The sequence below is a fragment of the Ostrinia furnacalis genome, unplaced genomic scaffold (genome assembly GCF_004193835.3).
Source record: "Ostrinia furnacalis isolate ACB-3 unplaced genomic scaffold, ASM419383v2 OfSCF0015, whole genome shotgun sequence".
In the NCBI taxonomy this organism is placed as follows: Eukaryota; Metazoa; Arthropoda; class Insecta; order Lepidoptera; family Crambidae; genus Ostrinia; species Ostrinia furnacalis.
The window spans coordinates 404,918-420,381 of NW_021130254.1; the positions used below are offsets into that span (position 1 = coordinate 404,918).

Here is a 15,464-nt window from a genome sequence, read left to right on the forward strand (position 1 = left end):
CGAAATCTAGTCATTATTTTCAAAAGTTTATTTACAGATAAACGAAGCGATCATGTTAGTGAGAAAAAAGTACAAATAAACTCCAAACGCAGCAATTATAGCCAGATACTTAGGCAAAGCTGATTTATTTTCACTTTTTCAATTTTTTTTTGTTTCCTTATGCGCTTTATTTTTTTTTTCATATTTTTTAGGGATAGTACATTAGTAGAGCTACCTCCCATAGCAGTTTAATGCACCCATTCTGGGACACCCTGTATAAACCTTCCTCTTGAATCACTCTATCTATTGAATAAAACCGCATCAAAATCCATTGCTTAGTTTTAAAGATCTAAGCATACATAGTGACAGACAGCGATGATAAAAAGGTAAGTCCGACTTTTACCTTGGACATGGCCACCCTAGTTGTGTTGTTGAAATATCAAGGCACAGTATTGACCCCGCCAAACGAGTCAGGCGAAACGCAAATGTACTAGGGTGAAAGTGGTTGACTGGCAGAGAATGCCACCCGGCATTAAGTTCGCCACTGCACATCATCACTTTAATGTGCAAAAGTTTAATAATTATATTAAAGCTAAATACACTGGTCATCACAAAAATCAACCCTCCCGCGACAAGCACTTTCAAACGTATGCATCCCCACTTCCCACACCAATATTGGCACCATTTAAAAGCCTAGGTAGTTCTAAGTTTCATTTCATTAAAGGAAAGGTTTTTACCCCAAAAATGTGTCTGTAGAAGAATCCAGAGTCACTTCTTAAAAAAATAGGTCGTTACGCTTGAGCCAACTTTTATAGTTATACAACTGTAAAATCCATGTTTAGGATTTCAAATAAGAGTCCTTTTTTACATAAGGATTAGTTTAATCTTCATTTATGTGCTGCGTTTTACATTGGTAAAATGTAGAAAAATAAGTTGCGATTAATCGCTATCCATCTGTTAAAGAGGACACGTGAGATCATTATTTGGTTTTATAACCATAAAAATTGGTCTAATTGATTTGACCCAGAGGTGAGCCCAAAGTGAGGTCTTTTTTCAAGTCACATTTATGGTACGTAAATAATTTATTAAGAAATTAAATGTGTTTTTCTTTAAATGGATATTTATTGGGCTTTCAAATAACACCAATATTGTTGGGGCACCATGATTGTGTCAGAAGAAAATCTTTAAAGTTCGCTTCGCGGAAGGTGCGATTTATTTGATGTCGAGTATAGTTGAACGATGGTAGCGCCCCCCTGTCATTGAGTTTGGTGGGACAGTTCAGCGTGGGTCATCTATGTATATCAATACTGGGTTGTTAGTTTTTGATTTTTGCCACTTGAGGTTTCAAAATCGTTGGACTTTATTTAGGTACGTAGACGCAGAAATTCAGAATAAAGAAAAATACTTTTTATAATATCAAATAGGTTTATTTACATTTTTACATCTAAAATATACCTAATCTTAAACTAGCCGGTAAAATCCGTTTGTTCCCGTTGAGTCACACCATTTTTTAGTAACTCTGTGACTCAATGCCACATGTTTGTTTCATGAAATGCCGAAGGCAAATTGGCTACTCGTTTAATTGATAAAACTATTGGTGACCATCAAAAAACACATGTTGGAAAAATTAGACTTTATTTTAGAAATCAGGTATCTACTCGAATAGAAAAAACCTAAAATACGTGATACTCCTAAACAAAATAAAATTTAATAAATCAGATTTTTGTGACAATTAAAATAATTAAAATGATGATATCAATTTTCTGACTTTACCATACCATTTATATGCATAATGTTAACATGGGCTAGAGTCGACTTATTAACCCATTTACCTAACACCGTGTTTAAACAATGATTTTACACAAGAATGTGTTACTTAACGGGAACACATTGTTTTGTTGAGTAACACTGTTATTCAAAGGGAAAATGGATGGGTAACAGTGTTACACAAAATGGTGTGACTCAACGGGAACAAACGGTAAAATCATGTAATAATACTTAAGATAAAAATAAATTACTTAAAACTATAGAGATCAAAATATTATTTTTCACTAGCTGACCCGGCGAAATTCGTACCGCCTATGTTCACCACAAATAATGTAGGATTCTAATACTGGAAGAATTTTTCAAATCGGTCCAGTTTCGGAGTCCATTCAATACAAACAAACAATCAAATATTTCCTCTTTAATAACTTTAATACTATAGTATGGTCCGTGAGCACGTAGAATTTTGTCCAATGACCCCAAGCTACCCATCCTTATTGCTCGCGCGTAATTATGTTGCTATCGCGCTCGAACCCTCACTGCGGGTGCGCGAGCGATAAGGATGGGTAGCTTGGGGGATTTGGTTCCAACGAGACACAATTTCAACGGGACACATTTTTAATCAGACACATTCCCACGTGGACACATCAATTATTGTATCATCAGTTAAATGTTTTAATGAAAAAAATAAAATAAAATGTGTTAATTGTCATGGGCATGGGTATGTATTCGTCTGCCGTTTGGTGTAGTGGTTCAAAACGGACTACTATGCCGAGAGGTCCCGGGTTCGATTCTCGGCCGGGCAGAAATTGAAATGATGCATTTTAATTTCTGTGACCGGTCTGGGTGTTAGACTATCTATACTTATAATAAATCTGTAGAGAGAGGTAGAGAGGTCAATTCTGTACATGAAATATGTTTTCAAAATAACTATCAGGGGGTGATTAGTGAATGCCAAAAATGCAATCAGTAACATTTTTGTCTGTCTGTATGTTCCTTATAGAAACAAAAATTACTCGAAGGATTTTAACAAAACTTGGTACAATTATTTTTAATACTCCTGGGCAGGTTATAGTATCCTTAGGAGTATGCCACAGGAACGGGAATTAGCGGGAAAATCCTTTTAGAAAATCCTTAGAGAACTTAAAGCTTAGACAACAGGATATTGCAAAATTAGAGTTAGCGGGAAAAAACATTTGTATGAAAAAATCTAAACCGCGTAAGATAGATGAAGGGGGTAATAAAACGGGATCCACGCGTACGAAGTCGCGGGCGGCCGCTAGTCTTTCCATATCTATGTATGTGCGGATACGTCACGAAATCTGAATTTTAGCTGACCTCCTAACCCCTCATAAAAGCCAAGGTAAATTTTATTGATTGGTCTATATTATGTTAACGTTATTTTATTGATTTAAGGAAAGTACGCGAATATGCTTATTTCTGTTTAATTTTGTTTTTAATTGTAATATAGTTATTTTATTTCATTTTCACTTTCATTTATTCGACTGACAGTATTGTGTCAGTTTGCAACTGTGTCCACGTGGGAATGTGTCTGATTGAAAATGTGTCCCGTTGAAATTGTGTCCCGTTGGAACTAAATCGTAAACTTTGTAAGTAGGAACTTATAAATAAATAATTAATTGTGAATAAGGTGATTTCATTTCATACTTAATTTATTAATTTGTAAAAATAGGGTACAATGTTAAAATTAATTAAAACCCTAATAATTATTACGTATTTTTGACGGTCCTAAGCCCGTAAAGTAGAAAGGAAAATCTGAAATCAACTGAAGAGTATTTTAAAATAATTATTATGACTGGATAAAAAGGCTGGTACCCAGAGCCATAAAACAACAGATTATTAAGAACTAGGCCACGCCCACTAGGTTTATTCCACTTGCACCTGTAGAACGTATGGGACAAAATGGGTTTATTCCAATTTGTACTGAAAAACCAAATTTACTAAAATCTTAGTGTACTTTCTTTATGGGGGTCTCTTGTTTATCTTAAATAATAGGTATTGTTCCCTACTTTTATCTCTGTGAATATGGCAAGAATGCAAAGTAACACGGTGTATAGCCTAAAGCCTTCCTCTATAAATTGGCTATCCAACACAAAAATATTTTTTCAAATCGGACCAGCAGTAGTTCATGAGATTAGCGCGTTCAAAACAAACTTAAAATATTTGTATAGACAACTGTTTTCACTACTGTACCTCTAGCATGAACAACTTTCGTCTTCGAATTGTTTGCGTATTCGACAAAATTCGTTACTCAACCTTCGAATTAAACGATAACGTGACAATTTTGATTCTCAAAATAAGTTTGGTGCAACCATTTCTGATACTAAGTTTACGACCGTTCACAAGGGCGCTGTTGTAGTTTTCGTACTAAATCTTTTGATGGCGATACGAATACGCAAACGATTCGAACTCGAAAGTTTTTCGTGCTAGCCGTACTGTTCTGTCAATGCGGGTCCAATGACAGTTCAACTTTCCCCCGGGACAAACTTGACCTTCACTGGTTGGGTTATAGGGGTTCAAGCTGTAGATCCTGGCTACACAGGAGTTGCAGCGGTGGGAACGAGAGGTGGGAATAGTTCCGTACTTAGTGTTGCCTTTATCCGAAATCGTTTAGGCGCGATTGGTCAGAATTGGACCAATAGCGAATTGGACCAATCGCGAATTGGACCAATCGCGAATTGGACCAATCGCGAATTGGACCAATCGCGAATTTGTAAATTTTTCATGATTGGACCAATTGCGAATTGTATCAATCGCGCCTAAACGATCCGATTATCCAAAACTTGAATCGGTTTCGGATATTTTTTATTTCGGATATCCGATAAACTTATAACCCATTGGTTACGGATATCCATAGCATCCCTGCTCACAACACTACGCGGACTGTCTTCAGCTGTTTTCGTTTTCGGGGCGTCGGCGCAAGTGCTGTGTTCGCGCATGCGTGCTCATAGCCGTATGTTGCGCGAACGTCGCTGGACAATGCGCGCATTTGTACGGCCGCTCGCCTGTGTGCGTGCGTCGGTGGTTCGCTAAGATGCGGTTGGTCTGCAATAGTTTAATTTGGACTGTGAGACAAGGCTACAGAGTTCAAAATTGTGTGGTAAGTAATAAATAAATAAATAATAAATATCCTTGGACATTTTACACTGCGCTTCTAGTCCCAAACTAAGCAAAGCTTGTACTATGGGCACTAGACAACGGATATAAACATACTTAAACACTTTTTTTTAAATACATACATAATATACATAGTAACACCCAGACCCGTCACAGAAATTAAAATTCATCATTTCAATTCCTGCCCGGCCGGGAATCGAACCCGGCACCTCTCGGCATAGTAGTCCGTTCTGAAACACTACACCAAACGGACGTCAAAACGTCGCAAGTATATTACTATAGGGCAGTTGCCACCACCAATCAATGGAGAAGTTTCCATTTTTTTTTCTATTAATAAACCTTGAAAGTATAAGTAAAATCTATATAAATAAAAATGAATTGATGTTCGTTAGTCTGATTAAAACTCGAGAACGGCTGGGCCGATGGAGCTGATTTTGGTTTTAAAATGTTTGTCTTAGTCCAGGGTAGGTCTAATCGGTGACAAAATACGCGCGCGATATTGTTTTTCTGTGACAGACAAAATTTCACGCGGGCGAAGCCGCGGGCGGAAAGCTAGTTAATAATAATTGTGACAGAATCATGAAAATATCTCTACAAATAAAGAAGTTACAGGGGCCCAAAGTTGCGCATTACAAATATTTCGCGCCATTTGATCGGTGACGTCACGGCACTGATTCGGAGTAAAACAGTGAATCACCCCTGGTCCAGTACTGTTGACAGATCCAATTTTTATAGTTTTAAATATTTCATCCAGGGTCACTCAAGATTATTTCTTAGCAAAATTTTGTAACCTTGTTTTGACATAATATCCCAGACCTGGCCATATACAAAAAGAAGAAGACTTTGACATTAAAGTGTCATTCTCGACAATGCGCCAGGGGTGGTAAGCAACGTGGTTGAAACTAGAACGGGTCACGGCACCGCTTGTTTGAGTTTTATGTCAAAATATGTAGGTAATTTAAATAATTAATTTCTCGGCCATTTCTTGATGGATTTAAAGAAAAACTTCACCGTCTTTTTCGTTTTGGTCTATATTTTAATCCCATTCAGTGAAATATAATGTTTTCAACATCACGAAACTTCTCCATTGACGTACTTTTTAAAACTGTCAGAACGAGATCCATAGATTTTGTATGACATAACTATTATGTCAACTCAATTAAACTACATTTTCAATTACAATGCAACTAAAAATCTTAATTTACAAGTAATTTAAAATTAATTAGTTTTTTAAGACCAGGATGAAGCGCTTTTTTAAAAAAGTTGTAATTTAGAATAATTGGGGAGTGGTGGCAAATACCCCAATATGTGGTTGGTATATTATAGGGATGTTATGGATATGTAGTTTCGGTTATGGATACGGTTACGGACATAGGAATAATATTATACCGGTTTCGGCTACGGATATTTTTTTATTTCGGAACATCCGAGAGTTTCGGTTACGGTTACGGATATCTGTGCTTTAGAATGCAATTTGCAATAGTTGTCAGAAACTATCCGAAACTTTTGAATCGGTTACGGTTTCGGATATTTTTTTATTTCGAATATCCGAAAGTTTCGGTTACGGATATCCATAACATCCCTGATATTTACAATAACTGAGCGAGCGAGATGTCACTAGCAGTAACACTGTGTGATCACATACAATTCTACTAATATTATAAATGCGAAAGTTTTGATGTCTGGATGTTTGTTACTTTTTCACGCGAAAACTTCTGAACGGATTTTGATGAAACTTTACAGTATTATTGTTTCTAACATATATTCTATAATTTATGACGATCTGTGACACTAAATTTCACGCGGGTGAAGCCGCAGGCAAAAGCTAGTCTGAAATAATTGTCAAATAGTTGCAATAAACGGTTCTGTTTGACGTGACGGCGACGGCATCACGCATCTCTTTTTATCACACAGTGTTGCTGCTAGTGACATCTCGCTCGCTCAGTTCTTTGTTGTTCTATTCCGCTAAAGTACGGCCAACTGGCAGCGATACAAAAGGTCGATCCGACTGTCAAGTTGACAATCTATTGTGTATTTGTCGTAATGTCTCGTTCTCCCGCCAAAATATATCAAAGTTAGACGGGTTCGTCAACATTCGGACATACATTTTAGTATACATAGTTGTTGCAATTCACGATGGCGAATCTGTTACTTGTCGGTTCTTATTTTATTATCCCGATATAATATTTAAGTCTATGAAAAAGGGGTAGGCCTGTTGCCATACACAGGGCACATTATGAGGCAGAAATGTTATTATTATTCTCGTTATTTAATTTAAATCTACATTATACAATAATTCAAATTAAAATAAAAACAAAATTCAATAAAACATCTATTTTTTAAAACTATAATTGTCTACAAAAATATCTAATCTAATTATTAAAAAGTTATGCACCCCTGCTATTCCAAATGACCATGACATTGGGTTTGTTTACATTTGGTATCGCTTTTCGTTGGCCGTACTTTAGAGTAGGCGCACACCTTTGATTTTTAGTAGGCCGATAGTTGTGCCCGATTTCAAATTGTATGAAGAATCGGCCAAATCGAATCGGCGTAGTGTGCGCACTCCCATACATGCCCATACTGATCAACTGCCCGACTAAACTGTCGGCCGACGAAAAATCAACGATGTTAGGTATATTAACTTTATGGTGTCAAGGCAACGTACGCTGAACCCTCGCCCGCATATGTCACACATTTTGTTTTTCGGCATCGGAATCTTCTCGTGCACGTGTTGTCTGTGAGTCCGCGCTGAGAACGCCGAGCAGAAGGTCTGTGGAATCAAAAAACATACTGCTTTAGTGAATTGGGATTATTAAAAATAAAGATTATTAGCAATTTGTATTGCACAAATTACTAATAGTCCCGTTAGCCACTCGTGATAAGCTAAATAAGCTTGTGTTACGAGTGGGCTCACCACAATAGTCGAGCGGCGGTGGGATTCGAACCCGCGTTCCTCAGATCTCGAGTCGGCCAGGCCGACCCCTTCACCGTTCGGCTATCGTGGCTATAATATACCCATGATGATGGTAATGAAATCAAAATTCTAATTAGTCAGTCAGACAGACAATAAAAAATATTGGTCACATATTTTTTCATTTTTTTCATAATCGAATCATTACAGTGCGCAGTGTTATATTGAGTTGGTGTCGCGCGCGTGACGTCACTTTTGAGTAAAAAATCTACTCGAAACGTGACGTCACTCGACATTTCAACTCGATGTAGCACCACAGAATAATAATAAGTACTACGTACAGAAGTTATACTTCGCGAAGGTATTAAAAAAAATGTATGCTCAATGTCATTAACAATATGGTGTAATTTAGCCTGTCTCAAGAGTCAAGCACCATTTTGTTGACAAACGCCAGTGATCGGCACTGCACCGAAGCTATAGGGCTGACTTCGGTAAAATGATGTGACGTGAGGTGCCAAACTGCGGAAAATGGCGGAGGAAATACATGATTTAGCATGAATTATCATGAATAATATTAACTACTTATTTACCTCTCAGTGTCTTGAGGCAACTTAAAAAAGTATATTCTGTGTTTTTATTATTATTTAGGCAGTTAAATACTGCACAGTATTTAGTACACCATTTTCTTTATTTTCCTCCATCATACACAACAATACGCGTGCGTGAGTCAATGTTCGCTCGTATGTGAGGCCTTGTCGAATAGTATCCTGTGGGTGGGCCATCGTGCGTGTTTTGTTTTCGATGTAAACTCGCGGAGATGAACAGGCCTGGTAGCACTGTTATTATTTAATTATGAAAGAAAATAAAAGACGGTTCCATAGTGGACAACTGCTTGTTTAAACTCATAGCAGACATATCAACTCGGAAAGGGATCAACACCGTATCGCCTTTTGCGAGCTGTCTTCGCTTGCGCTGTCAACCGCGAGGCGAGGCGTTTACGTTACGGCGCGGATAAGTGTGCGTTGAAGTATGGAGTTTCATATAAAGAATATACTGACCGCCTCGAGTTAATACGGTTACGATCCCTTCCTTGAACTTTTTTTTCTGTATTTGACGTTCATAAGTGCCACTAGCGGTCAAAATTGAATTGATTTTGATTTTTTCCGGGTTGAAAAAAGTGCTACGGTCTTTAAGCCGCCGGGTTGTAGGTTGACCCACCTTGTTGCAAATGTCACATCGATGTTTAGTCGTGTTGACATGCACAGACTTGTAATGGTTGGTCATCCGGATCTTACGAGCGAAGACTTTGCCGCATTCTGGGCAGGGGACCCTGCAACAAACACAATCATGATGGTAGAACACGTAAAATTACGAATAATATACTATGAACAAATTAGTGTATATGGATGATATACTACTATTTGCTGTATGCAGAACAAGCACCTGGACGTTAAGTGAGATGCTGTCTAGGATAACAAACTAACAGACTAATTTAAACTCTTGCTTTTATACCTAGGAAACATTCCTATCACTGTTACTAATCGGCCGTTTGGTGTAGTGGTTCGAAACGGATTACTATTCCGGAGGTAGCGGGTTCGATTCCCGCACAGTACAAACATTTGTGTGCATGAATATATTTGTTTGTATTGGACTGGGTGTTTTCTATGTATAACAAGTATGTATTTATAAAAAAAAAAGTATTTAAGTATGTTTATATCCGTTGTCTAGTACCCATAGCACAGAATAATAATAAGTACTACGTACAGAAGTTTTACTTCGCGAAGGTATTTAAAGAAATGTATGCTCAATGTCATTAACAATATGGTGTAATTTAGCCTGTCTCAAGAGTCAAGCACCATTTTGTTGACAAACGTCAGTGATCGGCACTGCGCCGAAGCTATAGGGCTGACTTCGGTAAAATGATGTGACGTGAGGTGCCAAACTGCGGAAAATGGCGGAGGAAATACATGATTTAGCATGAATTATCATGAATAATATTAACTACTTATTTACCTCTCAGTGTCTTGAGGCAACTTAAAANTGTACCTCTCAGTATCTTGAGGCAACTTAAAAAAGTTCATTCTGCGTTTTTATTATTATTTAGGCAGTTAAATACTGCACAGTATTTATTACACCATTTTCTTTATTTTCTTCCATTATACACAAGAATACGCATGCGCGAGTCAATGTTCGCTCGTATGTGAGGCCTTGTCGAATAGTATCCTGTAGGTGGGCCATCGTGCGTGTTTTGTTTTCAATGTAAACTCGTGGAGATGAACAGGCCTGCCCATAGTACAAGCTTTGCTTAGTTTGGGACTAGAAGCGCAGTGTAAATGTCCAAGGATATTTATATTTTTATATTTTTTAATTTTTTTTTTAAAGTACGCGCGCTGGTATCTTTAAGAGCTTTTCCAGCTTCACCGGGCAGAGTGGCGAGTACAGAAGGTACTCTAGCCGTCTGACGTCATGACTTGTCCCACCCCCTGTACCAGAAGCTGATATGACTTGTCCCATCTCCTATATTTAACAGAAGCTAGGTATGACTTTTCCTCCCGCCCCCTAGGCCAGAAACTACGTATCACTTGCCCCCTCTTAGTTCAGAAGCTAGGTATGACTTGCCCCCCCTATAGTCTGGTCTGCGAGCACGTAGAATTTTGTCCAATGACCCCAAGCTAACCATCCTTATCGCTCGCGCGTAATTATGTTGCTGTCGCGCTCGCACACTCACTGCGGGCGCCCATCGCACAGTCGCGACAGCAATATAATTACGCGCGAGCGATAAGGATGGGTAGCTTGGGGTCATTGGACAAAATTCTACGTGCTCGCAGACCGGGCTTTAGCTCACTATTACTATTTTTAACTAACCTGACCCTCTTAGGCGGTGTGTGCTTAGCAGCCGTCGCTAGATGTCGCTTATACTTGTACACCGTCGGGAATTGCTTGTCGCATTCCACGCAGTACGCCAGTTCGACGCTCAAGTGACTACTCTTGGTCAAGTGTGGGTGTTGCATGCGGTAGTGGTTCTCTAAGACGTGGTAGTGAGCGTAGGTCCGGTTACATTCTATGCAGGTAGCTGGGGTGTGGTGGCGCCTGGGAAATCAGAGATTAGAATTGAATAGAAAACGTTTATTGACATAGTAAGTACTAAGTACTAAAAGACTATATGACACCATTCTCCAATATAAAATATTAGTTTTAAAATAACCTGTAAATTAAGGTTTTAGGGGCATTGTAAATGAGGAGTGTCTTTTCAAAAGGGGATACCTACATTCTATCTTATTTTTCACAAAATGGGAAAAACTTATATGGGAAATATTTACAGACCTACCGAAAAGCATTATTTCTGTTATGAAACTATTTCATTACAGTGTTCTAACTACACTTTTTGCCAAAAAATATGACTTGTTAATTTAAAGTTACAGAGTTCAGAAAAATCATAATATCCTCTTTTGACACGGATCTTTTATAATATCCCCCTTTGTTCTGTACTTACTGTAAATATCCCCTTTAGTTGAGCCTACTATTTTGTAAATATCCTCTTTTGTATTGTACATCTCAAGATTTTAAATGATAATAAAACACAGATTATTCTTTTTTTTAATAATAATAATGACCAAAATTAAAGACGCTACTAAACAGAATTATATTTTTTTAATTATTAGACATTCAAATCCTGAGCCCCGATTACGGTAATTTTTAACGTCTACAATCCAGACACGCTTCTCGATTCTGCGATACGATTGGTCGTTCAACAGCGTACGTCAGCTGTTTTGACCAATCGTATTGCAGAATCAGAAACGCGTCTGGATTGTAGACGTTAAAAGTTACCGTAATCGGGGCTCTGATTTGTCCAATATCAGGTGTCAGACAATCACACAACATAGATTCCGTTTTACGTTAATTTTGCGTTCCGTTCTACAGAGTAAAATGTCTAAAAATAAATCCTAAAGCATAAAGTTAAAGGAAATAAAACACTATGTAAAAGTAAATATCCCGTTTTGAAACGGCTAATTGGTATAGTGTAAATATTTGTATTGTAAATATCCTCTCTTGTTATGAAATGAAAAATAACTATTATTTTTTTAATTTTGTAAGTGTAAATATCCTGTTCTGAAATGAACACTCATATTTGAAGCTGCTTTACTTGGGAGAATATCCCGTTTTGATTAAGATTCAAGTGACGAAAGTGAGTATTCAGCACTAAGAACAAGACTGCATACTCAGTTTAATAAATAATAAAAATGTAAATATCCCCTTTTGAATAGACACTCCTCAAATATTGTAATTGAAAAAAGTAGTTTGAGTTGACAAAATACGACGGTGAACGCCAGACCTACGTCATTTTATAAAAGCTGTAAGTTTGTCAGCGTATATGCTCCCAATATAGATTACAATGTTGGTGAATCATGATGATTGGGTCATCGTGGCTTTGGCAGCTATCCTAAAAAAAAAACTGGCAAGGAGTTAGTCTATATGGGAGTCTCGTTTTGATAGTTTTAAACAGGGATTTTATGGATATCCGTAACCGTAAACGAAACTTTCGGATATCCGAAACCGTAACCGTAACCGATTCAAAAGTTTCGGATAGTTTCGGATGTAGGCAGTTTAAATTGTCTTTTGTATAGCATTATGTGTAAGTAAAGGCATAACAGCCTGATATACCTTTATAATGCCATCTATAGTCTGGTCTGCGAGCACGTAGAATTTTGTCCAATGACCCCAAGCTACCCATCCTTATCGCTCGCGCGTAATTATGTTGCTGTCGCGCTCGCACAGTCGCGAAATAAAAAAATATCCGTAACCGTAACCGAAACCGGTATAATATTATTCCTATATCCGAATCCGTATCCATAACCGAAACTACATATTCATAACATCCCTAGTTTTAAAAAGTACGTCAATTGATTGGTAGTGTTAACACGTCTATTGGATTATTTTATTATCTTATAGTCTGGTCCGGGAGCACGTAGAATTTTGTCCAATGACCCCAAGCTACGGGCTACCCATCCTTATCGCTCGCGCGTAATTGTATTGCTGTCGCGAGCGATAAGGATGGGTAGCTCGGGGTCATTGGACAAAATTCAAGGGCTCCCGGACCAGACTATAGATGAAAAAGACTATAGTCTACTCTTTTTGGGACATTCTGTATACGCGATAAAATATGTTTTTTAACTCACTTGATATGTATCTCCAGTGTTTTCTTTTTAACAAAACTCTTGTTACAGTGGTCGCATATGATTCGCTCGTGGCTTTCCTTGTAGTGGTTGCTGAATTCCCTTAGAGTACTGAAACAAGTAAAAAGGCAGTTTTTGATCAAATACCGACAATAGGGATGTTTCCTGGGTAAAAAAGCAAGTTTGAATTTGTCAGTCAGTTAACTTGTAAAAAAATATTCCATACGTATTTTTCACTTTTTCAAACTAATGAAAATTTAAAGAAATAAAGCGCGCCAAAGCTCAAAAGATGAGGCGCGTGACGTCAAGGTTTGTTTAAAAGTGTAGCACTTTGTGACGTCACGGTGAACTGCAAGACACCATACAATAAGTAATTGAAAGAAAAAAAATTCAATAAGAAATTTTTTAAATTTCTCAGATATTTTTTGTCGATAAAAATAGGTCTAGTTTTACCTATTTTCATATGTGCACTTTATCAAGACTCACACTGTATTTAGATAGATTATTTGTTGTGATGATAAAGAGTCTTATTGTTATTACTATAGTCTGGTCCGTGAGCACGTAGAATTTTGTCCAATGACCCCAAGCTACCCATCCTTATCGCTCGCGCGTAATTATGTTGCTGTCGCGCTCGCACACTCACTGCGGGTGCCAGTCGCACAGTCACGACAGCAATATTATTACGCGCGAGCGATAAGGATGGGTAGCTAGGAGTCATTGGACAAAATTCTACGTGCTCACGGACCGGGCTTTATTAGTGCTATTTTGGAACTAAACTCGCCTGCAGGTAATATCGCAGTCGCGACATGCGTACGCGCGTGCGTGCGAGCGAGACAGATGCTTGGTGAGCGCCGCGCGGGAGTGAGACAGCCAACCGCACGCCACGCATGCGTAGTACGCGTTATGACGTCGCCAATGCTTGCGTAAGGCTTGCCAGGAGGATATCGTGACGTCACATTCGGTGCATTTCGATGGGGGAGACTGGGGACAAATTAAATCATCATTTTCGTTTCAGCTATAGAACGCCCACTGCTGGACTTAGGCTTCCCAATGATTTAAATCATTGCCATATTTAGGGTGTTGATTATGTAGCTTATTATGATCACAAACCAGTAAAAAAATTTACTTTGAAAAACATTTTAAATGACCTTAAACTTTAGTTAGTCGAAGAAAAATTACTATTTACACTACTACTTTTACGTGGCTTCTTTCAGTAAATAAATAAATAATGAACGGTCTTGCGCTGCCCGCATCCAGGCCATTACGCTCCTGTATATTTAGATTAAAATTACAATGCATTACCTACCTTCAAAGATAAATTACCTCCATATGGTTGAAAACCTCGTGCCTTCTTAGATCGATCGACCGCCTGTAAGCCTTCTTGCAAACCTTACACTTAAACGGCATCACTTTATGTATAGCTTTGTCTCTCTCCAACAACTCTTCTATCTCCTTCTCACTTAACACAACCTTACTGCAATGTTTCTTCATATCTGTCAGATCTACATTTAAATCTGTTATTATAGCCTTGCTTTGATACTTCAATATACTCTGATTCCCGACCTCCTCTGATTTGATTGTAGATTTTTTCTTCTTAACATTTATCTGGTCGTTTTCCAATTCTTTTAGCTTGTCAAAATCTATAGTCAGCACTTCGTTATCACTGTAGCTGTCATCGTTGAGGTAACTGTCATTATTGAATCGGTCTTCAACAGTAATCTCAATGTCATTGGGCTCTTGTTTTATGACATCGACTAGAAAATTTTCAGGGGGCGTTTCTGAGATGGCTTGGGGCAAGATATATTCGATGTCATAGTCAAATTCTGCATCGTAGATGTCTTTTTTGACAGTGTTTAAATTAGTTAGAGGTGTTAGGGGAATGTTTTCCTGAAAGAATACATTTTTAAAGTAAAACAACACATTTACTAAAAAACATTAAAATTTTCAGGTTTCTAATGCCTGTTTTCACCATCAATCCCTAATTTTTAAGTAACCCCTATGGTGACACATAACAGATAGAAAGAAAAAATCTTTATTTGACAACTTAATAGTAAAAATAAATACATTCATAACATTTTACATCACAAACATCAAAAGGAGAAAGAAAAAAGGAAAAAAATAATAATAAAGTTGTCAAAAAGGCCACCCACTCAGTAACGTCTTGGCCCGTTTGCCAAGACCGGCCAAGACACTGATTTTCAGTGGGCGCCTTTTTGTACGTTGGGGCATTCAATTATAAAAATAAAAAATTAAAAAATTGCATTAAAAAATTAAAACATTATAAATTAAAATTAACAGGAATTTTGTTTTCATAGGGGTCACTTAAACGGGCATAAGTAAATCTTAATCAAGGTTTAGATTAGCAATAAAATTTGCATAAGTTGACTTAACAGTACTGCCGTCTATAAGCTAAAAGGCCGCTAAATGACAAAATCTAATTTTGAGCTAGAGCAGAAAAAAGCGGCAAAATTTTCAAACCGATGCTGCTCAGTATC

The 15,464-nt window shown here is 37.7% G+C and overlaps 1 protein-coding gene across 1 annotated transcript; it reads right to left on the reverse strand.

Moving 5' to 3' along the window:
- Positions 1-4,271: 4,271 nt before the first annotated feature.
- LOC114351400 (zinc finger protein 665) lies at positions 4,272-14,856 on the reverse strand (the record flags this gene model as incomplete). The annotated part of the gene is made up of 7 exons (XM_028302978.1): positions 4,272-4,809; positions 7,550-7,654; positions 9,014-9,125; positions 10,661-10,885; positions 12,973-13,080; positions 13,751-13,950; positions 14,293-14,856. Coding segments are annotated over 7 exons (1,470 nt in total), but the record flags the coding sequence as incomplete, so codon positions are not given.
- Between the last annotated feature and the right edge of the window lie 608 nt (positions 14,857-15,464).